The 21,522-nt window shown below is 33.6% G+C and overlaps 2 protein-coding genes across 3 annotated transcripts in view; one reads left to right on the forward strand and one right to left on the reverse strand.

Moving 5' to 3' along the window:
• Positions 1 to 356: 356 nt before the first annotated feature.
• LOC117101916 (protein boule-like) lies at positions 357 to 19,213 on the forward strand. 2 transcript variants are annotated; one of them, XM_033242033.1, is made up of 11 exons: positions 357 to 570; positions 4,850 to 4,960; positions 5,642 to 5,733; positions 6,116 to 6,173; positions 6,569 to 6,628; positions 6,922 to 6,946; positions 7,340 to 7,500; positions 10,261 to 10,368; positions 11,275 to 11,325; positions 11,874 to 12,035; positions 13,576 to 19,213. In XM_033242033.1, the coding sequence occupies exons 1-11, from the start codon at positions 550 to 552 to the stop codon at positions 13,879 to 13,881; spliced, it is 1,155 nt and encodes a 384-aa protein (XP_033097924.1). In that variant the 5' UTR covers positions 357 to 549; the 3' UTR covers positions 13,882 to 19,213. The 2 variants fall into 2 exon arrangements, with proteins under 2 accessions (XP_033097924.1, XP_033097930.1); XM_033242039.1 differs by having other exon boundaries at positions 359 to 570; positions 13,541 to 13,718.
• Positions 19,214 to 19,334: 121 nt separating this feature from the next.
• Positions 19,335 to 21,522, reverse strand: part of LOC117101953 (complement C1q tumor necrosis factor-related protein 3-like) — a 6,276-nt gene continuing 4,088 nt past the window's right edge. The window contains exon 3 of the mRNA XM_033242084.1: positions 19,335 to 21,101. Within this exon, the coding sequence (XP_033097975.1) occupies positions 20,425 to 21,101 (677 nt within the window). The 3' untranslated portion in view covers positions 19,335 to 20,424. The remainder of the gene's footprint in view (positions 21,102 to 21,522) is intronic.

Consider the following 21,522-nt stretch of genomic DNA (forward strand, 5'->3'; position numbering starts at 1 on the left):
CATCCAGGGTCCATGTAACGCGTCTATTTCTCCAAACACGCGCACATACATCACTTTTGTTTTTGTAAGTACGCAAAAACAAAGTCAAAGTTCAAGTCAGTACATGGTACAGTGCATTTCAAACTTGGGTAGTTGTATAATGTATGAAAACACTCATTAAGTGTAATTCTCATAATATAAGCTATTTAAAATGCACATCTACATTACAGCCGTAATATATGTCTACAAGTAATTGAATTATATGTTATTAAAACAACTTATAAATAATTAATGATATTTGTGTTTTATATTCAACCATTCAAATGAATAGAATAGTCTAAAGTCACTGAGGCATGAAATAATGAAATAACGCGCCAACTCCTCCTGTCTGTCATGAAGATATTTGATACCGCACCGCATCACTGTTGGTGGATTTGATTGCTTTGAACCGTGTAATTTCCTCTGGAATTTCTCTTTTATTTTCGTTGTTCGTTTGTATGTTGTGGGTATCTGGATATATTTTCTGATTGATTACGAATAACTTGTGATTTTTGGCTTAGTTTTTAGAAGATGGCAGATCAAAATTCTTCGGTAAATGTTAATTTTATTTATTGTCATTTTATAATAACCATTCAGATGTACTCAACTAGGGCCTAGGTAGGTAGGCTAGCCTACTAGGGTAGGTTCAACATCACATTGAGGCTGGCTGCTGGTAGTACAGTAGGTCTGTCACAGGACACAGGATATAGGCCTATACTAGTAAATTAGTATAAAATAATTTGACTTTTTTTTTACAACTGGGATGGGTAGGCTAGACTGCAAACTTAATTAATGAATGGGACAATGTTTAATATCAATAACAAGAATAAGATACTTGGTTGGTGAACCATGACCTGTCATCTTTTAATATAAAGTTTCGTTGCATAGGCGATAGGTCAGTGACAGTCAGTATATATACTCTCCTCAGCGATGGTGGCCTATTCGATGGGCACATGATCGTCGCAAGATAAACAGCTGCCTAATGTGTCCGTGTGACGTTTAACCTAATTCTATAAAATATAGATTGAATGTTCTCATCGATAATTTAATGGTTATTAGATAACTTTACTTACATTTAGAAAGTAGGACATGGTGGTGAATTACATCATTAGATTTATTAACACTTGTCAAAGAGTAGGAATTGGGCTGGTATGATTTTAATGGTATGGTTAATTATGGCCACATGTGTGATGGTGAGTGGACAAAATATATATGAAATATGTGTGTCTACTTAACAATTTGAATTTCCTTAGTTGTGTTTAAAGATAAGAAACATGATTAGGCCATGTTAAAATAAAATAATTGGTTAGCATCCCCTCCCTACCAACAGAGAGGCCACTAGCCAGACCACTTGGCAGTTCTCTACTGTTTGTTTTATATTGTAGTCACATGGCATCCATGATGCTTGTTGTGTTGGAGTGAATTGTGCAGGATTTTATATAGAGATAATTGCATTATGACTTATTCATAGGTAAAGTTTCTGCTTGCTATAGATGAATTACATAATTTCTTGAATGCAATTTTGGTCACTGTTTTCTTTTTTGTTTTACTGTTTTTCCTTTCGACACTCTTTTTTCATGTTGAACACGAGAAAAAAAAACCTCCCTCATTTCGACACTCTTTTTTCATGTTAACGCGAGAAAACAAAAACCTCCCTCATTACCATGAAAATTGATAACGTAAGATGCTAACTAATTTTTAAAATTTTTACATGGCCTTACTGTTGCATTTCTTAAAACTACATGTAAAGTACAACAAATAAATGAACACATTTTATAATAAATAATAATTATTTGAACCATGCACCTTTACACTAACGCTAACAGTGGCACACTAAACTTTGTAAAACAAAAGACAAAATATGAAAAACAACTTAAATCAAACCAAAACATGTAAAAGATAAAAAGAGATGTCCAGTATAATGGCCCCTTTAATTGATATCTTTTGAAGAACTTTTAAAAGATTTCTTATTCTCTGCTAAGCAGTTATAGTCGTGATGAATTGCCTAAAACATTTGAATTTGTATTAAAATAATTATATATTATACAAGTTTTCATGTGTACAATTAAAATGTTTTCAGTACATATCTTCTAGCCTGGTGAGGCATGCTCAGTGAAAGGAACGTTTGCTGTTTTTGTAAAATTATAGTAATCTTTACAGTTACAGTTAAATGTTAAAACCAGTTTGACATAATTTTTCTAACCCAACAAGATAAGTAATTAACTAAATGAATGCAAAATGTTATTAACTATCTTCCTTTAAAGTAAGATATAATCTGTGACATTTTTTGAGCTTAAATGATGACTAGAGTTGAATAGCTTGATGGCTAGGAATTACAGTTAAACTTGCCTAAGTCGAATAATTTCTAAGTCGAATAATTTCTAAGTCGATCTTATTTTAAATGCCAAATTGTTGTATTCTCCATTAATTAACAATCTGTAAGTAGAATTTTATCTAAGTCGAACAATATTTCAATGGCATTATGGATTCGACTTAGGCAAGTTCATCTGTATACCCTTTTTACTCTGCCAAGGTTATAATAAACACATGATAATTCTGGAGCGATGCCGGATGCATTTCCATTTACATTTAACAAAAAAATCCACATTGGTCCTGAGTTCCATCCATTTTACACTGGGTGAACACAGGTTCATCTCTTAGCCTAAAGCGTTAAAAAAAGACTATTGAGCATCATATTCCATCTTGTAGTGTAATTGACAAGATTCCTGCTGGTTGTGAAGGAAATTTGTTTAAACATGAAGAATGAAATTCAGTGTTTGAATGTGGTACTATAATATTCTCCATTGGCTGATTGATAATGATTGTGAGTGCTATAAATGTTCCAATTTGTACCCTTGTCTTTATACAGTCGACTCCGCCTAAGTCGAATCTAATGGGACTGGCATAAAAAGATCGAGTTATCAGATTTTGACTTGCAAATTTTAGGGAAAAAAAATATATATATATTAACATAGACCAATACTATGTAGTACTCAATGCCCACAAAATCGAATTTCACTCAAAACCGAACATTTTTTCAAGTCCCAAAATCATTCCTATTCTTCTTTTAATAAAATGCTTTCTTGAAAACATGAACTCCCTATTCCGAATCTCAGACGATTTTTCCAATTCAGGACGGTAACACTCACTGGAAAAACCAGACGATAGTTAAGTAGACATCGTTTAACGACAAGCATACCACACGCTGTGAAAACGAGGTGCTTAGCTGTACTCGCATTGCCATGGAGATTATCTGTTGGTTAACATGACACACCAGTAGACGTTTTGTTGGTTAATTATGAAGTGAAATTTAGGTACGCATTCCAATGTTTCAATTAGTGTATATTCTTGCTTTTAATCCTTAAAAACCATTTGGAATCAACCTGAAATAAAGACGGAATTCGACAAAGCAAGTTCCTACTGGTTACTCTTTTTAGTAGACATCTAATTCAAATTCGTTAGATTCGTCCGTGTAAATTGCAAATGCACCCCAAGATGCTATTCAAAACATGTTGCTAATTTTATTACGGAGGAAATTTGTAGAGAATAAATCTAATTTGATAGGTTTATTTAGATTTGACTCTAAAATAATACCATGAGGGTTTCTTATTTGTTTTTTGCTTTGTTTTATAAATTTGTTTATCAAAACATTCTTGATTACACCGAGCTTGTTTACTGTCATGCACCATGAAACTTTGGGCGATCTGACGTCATCACAGCCGAAGCACATGTCTAGTGCAAAACACCCCACAAAAATGGAACAATTGGGGGGGGCAGGCAGAGTTTTTGGGGGCCTGACCTATTCTGTTTACAACTAGACTGCTGACCAGCATTACCCAACGAAGAATGTGTGCTTGGAAAAACATAAAACATCAAAAACAATATAAAAATCGCATCAATTTTATTGGTAATAATTAAATTTGCTGAGCAGTACAGCAAAACAACAGGTACTGTACTGTACGTATTATTAAATAATGTGTTGAATTTGCGTAGGCTAGACTAGGCCTAGTCAAAAAAATCCAGGGCTTTGATAAATTAATTAAACGGCTAGGCCCAGACTACAACAGTCTTGTTCAACAAAATGGGTTCAATACAAGTTCTATAAACTGAACTGGACGACAAACTGAACATTGGAGCCAGTCCGGAGGGGTGTCTGTATTGTGAGAGTAGACTGCAACTTACGACATACGATCGTGTGAGCCAAGTTCCACATCGCGCTGTCTGAGATGTTAGTTTTGACTTGGCTAACTTGTTGCCGTACAACTTTGTATTTTCCCACGTCTGTGTATTTTCCCACATGCGCTACAAAATTTGGAACTTCGACTTGTGTGGTTGAAATTACTTTAAAATTGGCCTATCCAGACTGGAAAATTCTGTCGATATAGCCGAAATTCGACTTATAAAAATTCGAATTAAACAAACAATTTACACAGTAATACATAGGAAAGAATTGGGACGTTTTCAAAAATTTGACTGACGCGAATTTTCGACTTAAACAGAGTCGACTTTGACGGACTCGACTGTATAACATTTTTGTAGACTTTATAGGAGTGCTTTTGGTTATGGTAATTTAAGAGGCTGTGTTTATTACAAATTATTGTTCTAAATAGTGCACACTATTTATATGATGATTAGTAGTTAAGATTTGTGATGCAACATTTATTCAAAATTTAGAATATATCTCTAATAAATGCTACAATAGCAAAAAAAAATCATGTTTCATGTCACGCTTAATATTAGAGAGTTTATATGAGAGAAGCACTTTATAGGATCATTGACTGTATAGCTTACACTATTAAATTGAATTCTATTGAATTATATATTGTTATAGGTGACTGATACCTGCAGTAACTCTTCATCTCCTGTACCTCTGGCACCAAATGCCCCAAAATATGGCACAGTTATTCCAAATAGGATATTTGTTGGTGGCATTTCATTCCAGGTAAATATTGTATGTTATTTTTCATAATTTGATATTAGAAAGTAAACTTTCAGCTACTGTAGCAGTTATTGAAATGTTATACTGTAATTCCCTTTACAGGTAAAATTATTGACGAAGTGTAGGTAAACATTTCTCCGTATTAGTAGCAATATACTGTACTTTTTAATTGATATCTGTTGTGAGTATATTTCCAATTATAATAAAACTGATCTGTGGTAACTCTGAATGCAGTAATTTACGTGGCTATACTGACTTGAACCTGTACATAACCTTTGGGTGTGTGGCATTTTCTAGTCCAATTTGAAAACCCATATCATTATGGGATGCATCTGGCTTGGTATTGAGCATCTGTTTTATTTCAACATTTTGGTTTTTGTCAGTTGGTGCCAATGGGTTTGTTGGCCTACTTTTTAATATATTTAAACAATTTGTTTCAACACATGGTAGGTTTTTGATTAATGTGATACATACTTAATTTTTCTGTAGGAAATTATTTTTTCCTACTTATGTTGTTTTTGTTTATATTGTTTAATACTATTCAGTGTTTTCCCAAAGCCGTTTTAGTCATCAATTTTATTTTGTTTTTTGTTATTTTAGGTCAGGTTTTTGCACTTGGCAATAAAGGACCAGTTTTAAAAATTTGTTATGATGTTATTAAACTGTTTCAGTATCTTTGTTTAGACTAACGATGTAGAATTGGAAAACTTCTTCTCATCGTATGGCCAAGTCAAAGAGGCAAAAATTATAACAGACAGAGCTGGCATCAGTAAGGGGTAAGCAGATAAAAATTGTTGTATAAATGTTTTTCAAAATTTGGGCAATAAATTGATATTTGTAGTTATATTATCAGTATTATGTAGCAGCTGACTGGCGACTTTATATTCTAATCAAATGAAATAATTGATTATCTGTTGACCTAATGTTGGCGTTGTCACTATAAATTAATGCAATTATGATTGATACTTAATAAAGCAGATTGTAGAAATGTAAAGCCAAATGATCTTGTGGTCTATCACACATTTAAACGGGAACAATAGAAATAACGTTCATGCTTAAAGGTGTTATATGGAAATGTAAAATAATCAATTTGAACTACATTAAATAAAACATATTCATGTCAAATAAAATGTTGTATTTGTTTCAAAATAAATATAGGTATGGGTTTATAACTTTTGAAAACGCTGATGAAGCTGTTAGAATAATCAAGGAACAGGTAAATAATAATGATAATGATAATAATAGATGAGTAGGTCTATATAATTATATAGGCTAAATACATTTTCATTGCCAGCACCAGTCATAAAGGGCATATCTAATATTTAATTGGAATCATAACTAATTATGAATCATAAGTTTATAATTTTTTCTAACTCAAATAAGAGACTGATAGGTAACAAAGGGAACAGGTCCCTGTACAAAATAACTATCAGAATAATGTAACAATTCAATAATAAATAGCGCAAAATAAATAGTAATATTTATAGGCCAACTTTATACTTCATCTGTAAATCAATTAATTCAGTCAATCAAAACAAATATTTTAATGTTGTGCTCACATTTTTCAAAGATTTCTTTTCACAATAATATGTTCACATACTTTTTCATTAGGGTAACAATTTGATATTTAAGGACAAGAAATTAAATATTGGGCCAGCAATTCGTAAACAGGTAAGTAAGGTAGCATTAAACTAATTACATCTGGAATTTCATTCAACTTTCCTACATTAAAAAAATAATCATAATAGTTATACAGTATCAATTAAAGTAGCAATATCAGAATTGATTAGAACAATTTTTTTTGTTAGAAACAAATAGCACTACATCATGTGTTTGATGATATATAATTGTTAGAGAATATAAGCTTACGTTAAGTTTTATCTTCAAAGCTTATATTGTATTTTGTAGATTTGTAGTTAATTTGACAGAATTTAATATTAAAATTATATTAACATTTTTTTCAGCCTGTTCACTATCCGAAGAATGTTGGTAAGTTTAGTAATGCTGTGCTTCCATATATACATTGTGTTTATTGAACTGAGTGAGAAGGAATTATTTTATAGGAGTGATGTTTTGCCCTATCTGACATGTGTTCGTACCACATACTCAGTACGTCCCCAAATACTTAACAAAAAAAAATTGCAAGTGATTCGGGTGGGAATCGAACCCACGACCTCCAGAAAACTACCCTGGCGTCATAACCACTGGACTAGTGTTGTGTCTGATCCCCAAGTATCAGGGCAAATGCCATTTCAATGTGAGTTTGCATCAAGGAAATATCATAGGAGTGATGTTTTACCCTACCTGATGTGTGTTTGTACCAAATTATTTTATGCTATACTATAATAATTGACAAGAATACTTCACTCTTTCATTTTCCAGACACAGCTTTCTTACCGAATGGTGTCGTAAACGTGGTGCAAGCCCCAGCTGGTTTTACCTACACATACCTAAATGGAGTGGCCTATTTCAATCCCAATGAAGTTGGACAAACACCTTTAGCGCACCCATCGGCAATACCACAGCACACTCACTCACAGCAGGTGAGGATTAATTCCATATGATGGAATACCTGGAAAAGACTTGGAATTTGAGGTTGGGGGGATGTGGAATTTTTCAGGAAAATTCAGGAAAACACCAATCATGTCATTAGTTCATGTGGATTTAATTAATTAACTTATTCACCATATTTAGACAGGGTGACCCTTTCAGCAAAATAGATTTACAGCATGGCCCTGTGATTACATCATCAGCAGGGACATAAATTATAGATGGGACAGCTGTTGGATGTTAAATACACATTTTGTATTGAATGAGTATGTACAAGGAATGATTAATGTCTATACATTCATAATTTTGGCTATTAACATTCACAACATTACCAAAGCACATTCGATAAGCACATTCACAACATTAGCAGGTGTGTTGAGATTTGCTCACAAAACATGTGGTTTTATTTGATCCTGAAAGTTGAATGTAGTACTACATTATGTGGGGGTGCCCAGAGTAGGATGCAAAGCCAAAAAAAAACAGGTGTGAACATAACAAGCACATACTTCATACACTTGTTTAGTCTAGTGCTGAGATGAGGCCACTCAGGATATTTTCCATGGGCCTTGAATCCAGTGCCTCACAAATTGAATTTGTTTTAGATCCAAAATTGACTACAACTTAAAAAAACAGGGGGACTTCTATGCTCAACATACACATTTTTTTTTTTTTTTAAATCGTGCATAACACGCAAGTTTTGAAGCTACCTGTAGTAACTCATAGTATGAATGAATGCAATTTTAAATGCAGGAAAATAAGATTTTGATGAACATAAAAGCCCATAAAATGGTAATAGTTGGAGGATTAGCACTACATTTGGCTCCATGTTAGACAGCTAGATGTAGCCACAATTAATTTTCTTGATTTATGTATCAAATTTTATAAAAGCGAAATTTCAATCTACCGTAAGAAAACGCATGCAGGCCAATTTATCCACTTCAGTAACTTCACACCATGGAAGTACAAAACATCTTGGATCAGAAGTCTATTTTCTAGAGCTAACAAACTATGTTCCACTAATCTTATCAAGAAATAAATCGATAATATCAAGCGTTTTATATCCAGAATGGCTACCCTAAACGTGTCATCACAAAAGTTTTCTATAAGTTGCAGAAGGTCTATGTTGGGATTACCACTGGAAAACCCCGAACTAACTAAAATTTGGATCGGAATACCTTCTGTGGTATTACTGGGGTAAAATTCTGAAACGCTCAATCTCTAAAATCGAACGCAACTTAACTGATGATGTTCACTTCATTACTACTTGGCATAAGAAACTTCCTCATTTCACATCTACTAAGAACTCCACACCTAAAGAATTCCAAAGTAATGTAGTTTACAGATTTAAATGCCCATGATGTAATGATGAGTACATTGGTAAAACAGAAAGATGTCTGCTCACAAGAATTAATGAACATTGGAAAAGAAAAGATAGCGTCATACGTGAACTTTATCTAACTTTGGTGGTTTTAAACACATAATGGGTATCTCAAAACTTCCTTGTCTGAATGAGTCTGAATCATGTCAACATGAATTATGTAATTCAGATCCACTATGGTCATTTTTAATAACACTACCATCATCGATTCTTGTAATAATAATAAAGACATACTACTACTTCAAGAAGCCTATGCTAATGATGTTAACAAGCCAAGCTTAAATTGTGGCTTAAAAGTATCTAAAGAGTTACAATTTTCTCTCTAGTTATTGATTATTTATTTTGTTTCCTGTACTTAGACCTGGTTCTCGCACTGATAACTTGCCCTGATCTACATTTGTTAATCTTTCTCTCTGAACTGTATTCCTCTCAATATACTTTCTCACCATGATGCTACTTTACTCTGATTGGATAATTGCCTCATTTAAATAATTGCATATTAATTAGGATCCCTGGTAACTGATACTGTATATAGTTTGTATCTTTGTATTATATGTATTATTCCTATGTATGTAATACACCATTAGTGGTGGTCTGTACAATATCAGAAGAAGAAGTAAAAGCAAAACATGAATAATATGGCCATGTCAATTTTTGGAGTGACATTCATACTATTAGATGCAGTATCAAGACTAAAAATAGCAGCAAAGTATATGAATTCCGACGGTGAAACAAGGGGGTTGCCTATATTCCCGATACACAAAAATTTGTCCAAAAATCTTCTCAAACTCAGGGGTTGTCTTATATGAGGCATGTTGTGGCCAAATGGCTAAGTTGTAGCAAAAATTGAAATTCAAGTTATTGGTATTTTCAGATACCTGAGTATGTGATCTTTAAAATGAGGGGTCATTCATTGAAATTGGACATTTCAAGCCTAAGTTGTTGGAAAGTGAAAGTACAGTACTCTTAGAATCAAGATAAACATGATTTTGAGTAATTGCCTTTCTAAGTTATTTGTGCATACATTGTTTAATAGAATGAACTATCAAAATAACGTTAAATAAACAACTTGTTGACCACTTCCGGAACTAATACTTTGGTACATGATTAATAAGACCTTAAACTGTTGATCTATAGTGAAAAACAAATTTGGATTTTTATGCAATTTTTTGAGCTCCCATATTTTATAGCTCATTTACTCAATACTGGCCTGTGCGACAACTTAACCATTTCGCCATGACATTCCTTATATATGAGCATATACGGTATGTTATTTTCCCAGTTCCTCCCCCAAAATGGAAAGTCTTCCGGTAGCTTGCCCTTTGCGTAGTGGTGACACCATTCTAACTTTGACAACATGCTTTATGTTTTGCAGGCACCTGCTTATGCACCATACAGTGTCCCAGTTGTCATGTCTCATGCACCTCCTCAGTACATGGCTTCCCAACCACAAAGCTATGCATTCCATCAGGCCTCGCCAGCTGTAAGTTTTACTAGTTTTACTAGATAAAGATTTAAGCACATATATTATATAAGCACATGATGATATCGTCTGGCTTTTAATTTATGTGTACACATAAACTAGATTTGATTGCAGTGTCATTAATGCAGAATGTAATAAAGTATATTCTTGAATTTCATATAATTATATTTTCATGACTTCATTATTTATGACTTTTAATGCAAAAGAAGTGGTATGTGACTTTGGTTCTGCATACATTTTTATTAATTCAAATTCAAAATTTGTAATGGTCCGTTAATCCAACTGTGTACTGTACATTTGAACAAGTATTTCTTGTTATATGAATACTGCACACTACAGTGACTTGGTAGCGAACATACCTAGTTGGAAATGTTCAGCTTTGTTAAATATGCCACCCTCGTTAAACATTTATAGAATTGTATTGCAATTTTCAATTTATTTATTATTAAATAGCACCTTTTTTTTTTTATTACAAAGCGCTTTGTTTTCCCTGGTCATTGGGTCCACATGCTTATGTGTTGCTGCCATATTGGTGCAGTGGCAGGCAACCCCACCACATATTCTTGGGTAGACAGATAAAGTGTCATAAATGTATTAACTTCAAGGTGGAAATGATTGCGCAGCTATAGTGATTGACTGTAAATAGTGCACATTGAGAAATGAAGGTGCTCTCCATGTTCAATTTTTTGATAAATTAAGCCTGCTGAGCATTTGTGGCGGGGAACACATTAGACTTCAAAGGCATAGCGCAAACGGCCTTCACATGCTGTGGCAGGCTTGTTCTTGGCTCATTTGCATAATGCTGTGTGCGCAGAGCTTTTTCAAGTGATCTTCTCAATAATACCTCCATGGTCAAACCACTTTCATTCAATATAATTTATATATTTGTGCACTTTTCTATTACAGACAAATCAGCAATGGACCTCAGCTCACAACCAGTGGAGGTGGATTCCTCAGGTGAGTAACATGTAGTTTTAGGGATTTGTCTTCCATTCCAAAGGTCCCAGGTTCAATCCTGTTAAAAATGAAGAGTTGTTTTTTTTCGATGACGGTATCATCTAATGCTAACTAAATTTGAGGCTGCTGGATTTGGTATTTTCACAAATAAAATGGCAACATACTTTGGAAAGTGCGCCACAGTACTAACAAATTCTGCCAAAGTATCTACAGAGAGGGGGAAAATATATGATATGTTATTGATTTTTTTTTTATGCAATCATGTGAAGTAAACAAAATTAATAGAGGATGATCTTTGGCACTGAGACTCGTTTGAAATTGGCGTATGGCATGTGATGTAAACGTTTGAGCAATCAGATTGATGAAATTGGTTTGTGAAGGTTTCATATTGCAGCAGCAGGCATACTACATATATTTTAAATTATTATAGGTGGTTGCTGGATTCACATAGCAAGTTATAAAAAATATGTATAAATTTTTGTGCTAATGTTTAAAAAAAGAATTATATATTTCTCCTTTTGGTTGAACCATTTTTGTATTTTAAATAGTCAACAGGTGGCACAAATCCAGCCCATCATGGGGTTCCTCTTACGCCTGTCTACTCACCAGCAACTCCTGGATCGGAAGTGATTTATTCTGCTGCTCCACACTACCATCAACCTGCAGAAGTCCCCCCAGAAATGTCTGTCATGGACTCCTCCCAGTCAGAGGTAAGTGAAACGAGACTGTCAATCTTTATTGTGTATTAAATTGTATTAAAGTTGAGAGCGCCCTTCCAAGAATATTGTCAGTTAAATTTATGTTTGTTACACAAAACCCAACTATGCAATGCTTGCTTTTCGATAAAAAAAAATAAATAAATATTTTTTTTGTGTTTATGTAATGGTTATGTTTGTGTTATTGATGTCCAATTATTTATGATTTATTTTATTTGCATATTTCATATAAAAGAATTATTATTTCAGTAATATTTAAAACATTGTATCAAATGGAAACACTTCTGTTCTAATATATACTCTAATATGCTTTTGATAACTTTGGTATTGGACAGTTAAAATATATCAATTTATATGCATTTTTTAATCTAATTTTATTCAAAATTAAATCTTATTTTTTCTCTAAGTATTCTAGTTATTGAATAGTATTATTTTCCTTTACTTAATTATTTAAAATAAATATTAATTATATTTAATTGAATAACCTTTAATTATTTTGATATTTTGCATGTATTTCCGAAAATAATTTTGTTACAATAATACTTAAAAATAGGCCTAAGAATGATGATCATCTACTTTTTAAGAGATTTGTTTCTGTTTTGCTTTGTGTTGACAAAAAATTGTTTCTATTTATTGATTGCTTTTAATGTTTGATGTGAATATATTTTTAAATAAAAACATTTATTTTGTGGTAATCAAGCACCTACTATACATTAAATAACATTTAGAATTCTCGATTCAAGTTTTTATTTATGTTATTTCTTGATATTTAATGTATCATCTAAAGTCATCAACTTACCTACCATCTTGTTTTCCCATCATTTTTATTTCATGCAAAGTTTTGTCAGAATCTTCTACCTTCTTTTATGATATTTGATGTTCTTTCAATTACCTATTGCTATGTTTCTTCTTTCTTGGTATTGTTTTGCACAAATGTCTTTACTTGTTTCGGTGGTTTTTCAAATTCATTCCTTTTTTGTTCAGTTTGGTATTTTACTTTTTTATTGTTTATATTGGTAATCATTTATCATTGTTCACTATTATCAATTTATACAACTGTATACTGCCTCCATACCCAACCAGTCAGGACACAAAATTTGGCCGCAAGTAGATTTGAAATGGGTAGTGAAGCTCATGTAAAAATTTTATTGATTAAATCAAATAAATATGCTCCATGGGCAATCTCAACATTGTAAGAATCAGTGTTAATACTCTTTTAACAATAACATTTATTATCACAGGCATATACAATCATACAGCACAAAATGTGGTAAAGAAATATATACCAGTTGTTCAAATCTAAAGTTCGACATTTCAAATACAAATTCTCTTTAATCCATCATCTCAAAATTTAGTAAGGAAATGGAATTGATAAAATACACAGAAAAGATAAAAATGAGAGTTTTTTGGTTTGATATTGTAAGTTGTGCAAAACTGTACCAGACTAATTTTCTATCACACTCTTCTTTCCGCTCTGTTCTTGCTGCCAAAATTAACAGAGATATGGTTTGACATCTAATGGCACTCTCACCAGGGTGCCTTAATGGCAGTGGATCCTCATCAGTCCTCGTACCGTCACTACTCAAGCCAGCAGCAGCAACAGCAGCAGCATTCGAATGTCTATAATCGACCTTACATGCCAGAGATAGTGTACACCGGTGACCCTAATATGGCGGTTATACCGGGTTATGCGCCAACCCATTTGAAGTATGCTCCAAAGAGAGCTATCAAGGCTTCCAGACAAGAGCGTACTGCCAAGACACTTCGTACTACCTTGCAAAGTTTGCCAATGAACATGGCTCCCAGAGCCATAGGCTGTAATGAAGAAGAGGCTCAGTAAGAATAGTCAGTAGGGTGTTATGTACCTAATAATCTCTATTTACTTTGGGCTGTATTATTTGCTATTACTTTTTAATTTTATTTGTTTAGTGCATTGAAGATTGAAATGTGAAGATTGGAATGCTATGTTCTGGCGATGCATGGGTTTTCGCTGGAATTTTACTCAGGTCTATATAAAAAGTATTAAAGAAATAAGAACTGGATCATGAACTAAGTTGATGAATGGGTTAGCCAACATCTATGAGTTTAGTGTTATGCCAAGAATTGGTATAAAGTACATACTCAGTTTACATCACATGATGGTCGATTAGTCATAGGTCATTAGCCAGTAGTGAGCCATTAGTGGGGGGTCTTATGTTCGTATTCAGTCATTGTTAATACATACTGTACATGGTAGTCATAGGTCCATAGGTAAGAGATAGAAGTCATTAGTTGATGGTCACAGTCCTTGATCATTGTTACTAATCTCTGTCCATCTTTTGTATGTGACATATACCTGTGATTTTGCCATATATGGCTATGATATGGCATCATCATGCTCATATATGGACACTCATAATTCTCATAGACATACTATTAGCTAATATAAATTGGACCAGTCATAATATAATGTTAATGATTGGTAATGATAAAGTGCCTTAATATCAAATAAGACCAAAGGATATCTTTGTGTCAGTAATATTGTTTACAGCATTAGTTATTGTATTGTTCATGGCTGACTATTCATTGCATAAATTTGAGAGTACAATAATAATTAAGGTTTTTCCATCTATCAAAATCTAAACACAATTTTGTGTTCACTTCCCAAGATAGTGAAACGTTGGCACATCTTAAAAATTGTTTTCACGTGTCTGCATTCCAGTACATGTCTACAATTTTTTTGCACATGCATTATCTAAACCTTTCCGCAAAGCGCCGCCCCTTGGATAATTGTTGCTCTGATCTCACTAAACAACAGCGCAAGTGTACATACGCACCTGAGTTTGTGGGGCAACACGTGTGCTGGTGGGACAAGCATGTACTGTTAAAATTGGTCAGTTGTTGATAGACACTCCTGAAAGATGAAATTAAGTTGATATGTAATATCATGTCAAAGTTCACCCATTAAAATCATTTAAATAATGATAATTCAATTCCTACTGTTATTGTTATGAATACTTTAAATTTAATATACTTTTATATTTTCCATATTTTTAGTTATATCCTTCCATCTTGTGTCTGTTTACCTATACTTTGTTGGAATTTTGAAACATTTGGTTGACCAGCAAGTAAAATAAAAAAATTATGAAAATTTTCATCAGAGTAAATGACAACGATGGAACGAGACAATTTTAGGGATTTTTGCTATAAAATAACATTTTTGCATCTTCAGATTTATAGAAAATTTTAAATAATGATAATACATTTTGTATATTTGTCTGAAACATGCTAGTGTCATTATTTCCTGTCCATAGATATAATTGTTTTCTTATTGTTAAGTTCTTTAATTAGTTTGTTTATAGAAACTAAGAACTATCTAGATTGTGTATTACATTGGGTCTGTCATAAGCTGATGTAATAATAATGGTTGGGATACTGTACATGGTTATTACATTCATTTAACTAATGTCTGTTGTGCCATACCTCCATGGTTGTGCAAACTTTTATTGGTTAGTGAGGACTGGAAGTGACTACTAAACAACTAATCAATGATGACAGCTAAGGATCATGTTTACACTTAATCCACACAGCTAAGATGTTTTCACTTGACAATGTGGGCTCAACTATAAGCATGTGTCAGCTTGTGGGAGATCCACTAAAGCCTTGTTATTGCATAGAGTGGTTAATGTTTAATAAGTCAGAAACCAAAGATTAGTATATAACAAGAATATATTATGCCATTTATCAGAGAAAAATGAAAGTTATGTAAATTAAATATTGCTGTCTTTAATAATAATAACTAAGAATGTGTTGAATAGTACTAGAATAGGTAATTGTTGAGGGAGATTTATATCACAAGTTCATCAAAATTGTGGAAGAGGAGAAGGATACAGATTATTATCTAGATACATGATTGATGATCGTTTCTTTAACATGTACATTAATGCTTATCTCAGTAGAAAAGATAATGCTATACAGTAAATAGGTGTCAAGGTTTTAGTCTGTATAGTGACTTGGTCATTATTAGGAAGAGATAACAGGCATACCAACATACATCTCTGAACTCCATCAAGATGTTGGTACTGTGGTACAATGTACTTGTTACTTCAGCCTTGTTAAAAATAGTTCAGTTTGTACTTGATACTCTACTGTACTTGAAGTGTATAATGCAAGTGTAGTATTGTTATGTACAGATGATTTAGTACATAGTTTCTTGGATACTATTGCACAATATTGCTTTATTAATGTCTTTTTCTACTGCTTACTATGTACCAGGGCCACCAAGAAGGGAAACTGTAACAGGGTCAAGGTTTGGTGTGGGCTCCCAGTTACAAGGGAGAGAAAGATTGCGCCAATACACAAACATTTTTTCGGGTGGGGCAACTTGTCAATTTGGAGTACAAAATATTTGGGAAAAAATGCTACCTTCAATTTCTATGGGCCCCTGGTAAGCTTGGGCCCTGGGATCTTGCTACCACCACCCCCCCCCCCCCCAATCAGGTGGCATGGCTATGTACTATTTTCATAGTTATGATAAAGCTTCAATTAATTTTATGTAGTACTACATATTATTGCTATATGTTTGGACTGATTTCAATAATAGCCAATAATTACATTTTTTAATGACATAAGTTTGTTTATAGTTAAAGTCAGGGTCTGGAGGGGAAAATTTGTTATGTTGTATAACTGATGTTTCTAAGACACAAAAAGCATATTGGGCGAAAAAATTGGAAACAGTTTAACTGATAAAGATTTTTGAATATTTAAAAACTGGGTTGGGGGAAGGGGCATAACCACCCTTTTTCTCACCTACTAAGCCCCTCGCAAGCAAAGTCTGGAAACTAACCGATCTCCTGTATATATTTATGATAGAGTATTTGCATGTATTTACTATTGTATTATGAGAAAATAACTTTTCAGTTTTTTTTTTGTTTTTTTTTACGATTTTCTACTAGTGTAAACCCATTAGTTTGTTCAGTAAATGGATCTAGGCCTTCAAAAAGATGAAACATACTTCTTTTTGTCAATCCATAATTTCTATGGATCCTGCAGGGTGTTTTTTTGTTTGTTTTTGTTTTTGTTTTTTTCGTGTTTATTTTGTTTGTAATTAAGTTGATGATGTAATAAAGAGAAATGAAAATGAAAAAATTATCAATTGAAGTCAGCTGCAATGGGTATATCACCACACTGCGAAAATAGATGTGTGAAAAAAAAGATCATTTAACTAGTCTCAGGTATGTGGCAGTAGAATGTAGTAAGCAGTAGATTAGATATGAGTAGGAAAGCATGTGCAAAAGAAATTTTCCGCCTCTGCATGTACCTGTTAACCTGTACATAAGCGAACCATCTTGTATAAAAATACAAGTTATTTAAAGCTGTAAAATCAGATGCAATTTAGCAAATTCGGACAATTGTTTTTATGGTTAAAATTCATTTTTATGGCTGACAATGCAATTCATTTATTTCTTAGTATATACTGACATCTTCATGTACAATTTAAAAACTTGGTGCTGCTTTTACAACTCAAACGTCCATGTATAAAAGAATAGTATTTTGGTACAGTAGGTGTTTTTAAAAATTTTGTTCATATACAGTGTATGCCGTCCAAAGTATTATATTTCTTTTATGTTTTTAAGCAGTACGTGATGCCTTTTATTTATGTCTATGTAGATAGAGTAGGTGGTTATATTGTCTAAAAAGATACCTTTTGTTTGCTGCAAAGTTTGTACTGATTTTGTATGTTACATGTGCATTTTAATGTACATATTATGTCAAATATGTCAATTTGTTTTATATTTTAATGTTATATAAGGTACAAAACATGGTAAACATTGTTAGATGTTGTGATATTAGTTCTTTCAAAATTAAACTACAGTAATACACGATTTACACAAATTAAATGTTATACAGGAAGTCTGTATATCTCATTCGTGGATATTTAGAGCCTATTCTCACCAAACACAGTGAGACTGAGGGAAAGTAGACCCCTGTCAGGGAACCTGCGCTTATGATGTCAGCAGATTTAAATTCACCTCAGAACATTTCTGGACCCATCCCTGCCAAATTGACTCTCATTAAACAAGAGGATAGTCCCCTCTATTAAAATAAATCGTAATATTTCCCTCGCCCACTACTGGATCTTGGTAAGAATATCTAGCAGAGGCGGATTTAGGGCATCCGAGCCAGCCTTGGTCTCCTTTTTTGGAAGTGAAAAAAATGAAGAGAACGAAAAAAGGGCATCTAGAAAATGAAAATTCCTGGACCCACCCATCTTGGAGAGTATACAAAACATTACAAAGTATCCTGTGTAACATGTTCTCCTTGTGTAAATCTTGTGTAAGCTTTAAACAAAATGGAGTGTGATATAAAAGTAAGAGTCAAGTTTAAGCTTCAGAATTTATAAAAATTATATTTATTTTATGTTTTATATGTTTGCTCATAGACAGATCTATACCAAAGGCCACATATTTTAAAGGCATGATTTTCTCAATCTGACATACTATGGTGGTAATCTTAGTACCTTCACTAGTCCAGTTTCTCTTCTGGGCATGGCAGAATGCTAGCTAAGTAATGATACTTAGCATCACATAACACCATAGCTGTGCAAATGTCTTTTTCTTTTTACAGAAAAAGTTTTATATTAAATATATTTTATTTTATGTCTTCCTTATTTTTCTTTGATGTATACTAGTAAGAGATGATGACTCCTGAGCCGGAGAAACTTATTTTTAAGACGGTTGCAGGTGAAATGAATAGTTAAGTGTCAAATAGAGATCATTGTAATTAGTTGATTGTGAGTCTAGTAATGGGTTGGATTCAGTGTATGGTGATCTTGATGTTTCATTAATGTAGGTAAAGATGATTTGATGTGATTTAATAGATTTGTGTGTGATTCTGTAACATACAGTGCAATGAGTAAGCAATCAACCTAAAAATCAACCAAATCCAGCAATTTAGTTGGTAGATCAAGTAGATACCGCAAGAATAAAGAATGACTTTGTTGTTCTGTGCATTGTCTCCTCTTTGCTGTTTTCTAAAAAAAAAACCTCCTTCGTTGTTGGTATACTTGTAGAGTAAGTGTAAAGATTGAAGATTCTATTGTAGAAGTACAACTTGAACTCTTGTAGACTTTGTAAACTTACAAACAGTGATTATATTTCAGGTGGAGATGAATAAAAGACTTGTTTGGAAAATGTGGTAGATTTTTCTTTTTGATGTGACGTAAGCATATCAGATGTGGATTCAGTGTAAGCAAATGTACATCCCTAGCCAATAAGAACTGAATAATCTAAGCATGACATCAGACATCAGAAATAAGTCAATGGATGATTTTATTGTTGCCCTCGGATCAAATCACAGTCACATTAATGTACAGGTACTGTAATTAGTCTGCAGCATTGGTAACCATTTACAGTGAAAAAAATTCAACACTTACCGTAGTTGCAATAAATAATTACGGTATATGGCTGAATATAAACATGTTAATGAACACTTTGGCATATACTTTTTGATTGTTAAAGATTATGTCTAGAAAATACGAAAATTACTTTTAAAAAATTCAATTGAAAAGAATTATCTGCATCATTAATAGGATACGGTAGTTATTCCAAAGCATGTTGGAATATATGTTCTTGATTAAGCGCCACAATGTTTATTCAAAATATAATAAGCGCTGTGATGCCCACTCGAGATGCTTACTCGACACGTGAAGCCCTTATTAGATCATTTAAGCTCGACACAGGCTTTTGTTCCATTATATTTTATGCAAGTTTGATCCAAATTATTTATCCTAAGTTTACCCAGGACCAGGATCACAATTTACTGTATAACAATCTACCATTTTGTAATAATATATGATAGGCCTTTCTGTAAAAATATATACAAATGCGGCTGCAGCATTTCTATTTAAGTACGGCAAGCAGCACCTGCTACGCTTTCCGCCCTTGCAACTCAACTCAACTGACATCAATTGACCTTTGGCAACTTGCCAGCAACTGTGAGTTGCAATTTAAAGCGACTTGAGTGCTCCAATCACTAGTTGCTCTCAGTTGCCCATTTCTATTTTGCTACGATTCAAAACAACTAATGAGCAATTGAATGGTCATGTGGTACTGTACTCTATTAACTGTACACATGTCATGTACACTAAAATTTTATCAAATTATGGTAGCATTGCATGGTAACTTGTTGTAGATAATTTAGTCGGAAGTGACACAATCACTCTTCGCAACTAGTTGCTTGTAGTTGCACAAATGTGAGTAAAAGTCGGCGCAAGTGCTACAGGCATCAACAGTAGTTGAGTCGAGATACAATGGCTGCATATAGCATATTAGGTGTCCATTACCGCAACACTGTGATTCTTGTCACACACACATGCAAATATTATAACAATATATGAATGGTGCTAATCGACAAATAGTATATAACCTGAAAATGTGGTAAATCGACGCGAACTGCTGTAAAGGTGGCGATTACCTTCAAGGAAAAGCTTAACTTTATCACCTCTTACTAGGTGCAGAATCACGCTGTTGGAGACTGAATCTCTATACGTACTGTCATCATGGTGATATACGCTAACAATATGCTTGTTGTTCTTCAGCAATTCAACATACAAATTATTATCGCCCACATCATAGAAATTTGCTACATGCATGACGAAGTAGTAAGTACCATTAATGCGGCAAGTGAATATTCCTGTGTCTTTGTCAAAATCGTATCCTGCGTTCACAAACAGTGTGTCGTATGTGATTACAGAACCAGGTTCCTGTGAAGTCATCGTCTTTGTACGCCCTGCCGAAAACGCGACTTTGGTTCGTTCTGCTATTTGTATTTTCTCCACCCCTGGTAATCCAGTTATTCCTTGTTCCCCCTTCGCACCGCTTTCACCCTTATCACCTTTTTGACCTTGGCGTCCGGTAGAACAGTTGGTAATGGTATTACAGTCTGCAAGTGGTTCCTTAGAAAGCTGTTGACAAGAATCACATTTCTCGCCTTTAGATCCCTTCAGACCCCTTTCACCTTTTGGTCCCCGAGCACCCATCATCCCAGGTATCCCATGGTTCCCGTTGATGCCAGGAGTTCCTGAAAATTAATAATTAAATAGATTATATACAGTATTGTTTAAATGTGATTTCATGAGGACAATGTGCTAATAGGTACCGTAATTAATTTATACTAGCCCACATTCATCCTATTTTCTGCATAACGTAAACATGTAAAAAAATGTCACGCATCCGTACAAGGCTACTGTATTTCCAAATATGTGAAGGGCAGGTGAAGCCCTGGATGGGATCATGGGGTATTCCCCTTGGCATAGAGAAACTTTAGCAATTGGCTAGTTACAGTGGCAGCGCCAGCAGGGGAGGGGCTTAACCCCCCTATCTGCCAAAGCTCGTCGGGCAGTTGGACCAACAAAAAACAAAAAAAATAGGCCTAGTCTTCCCATCCCAACCATTTCCGGCCGTCTACTAGAAGTCCCAATTTATAAGAAAAATCTTGTTTT

Source organism: Anneissia japonica, unplaced genomic scaffold (genome assembly GCF_011630105.1).
Source record: "Anneissia japonica isolate Jap-2015-1 unplaced genomic scaffold, ASM1163010v1 scaffold1005_len2656397_cov198, whole genome shotgun sequence".
NCBI classification, from domain to species: domain Eukaryota; kingdom Metazoa; phylum Echinodermata; class Crinoidea; order Comatulida; family Comatulidae; genus Anneissia; species Anneissia japonica.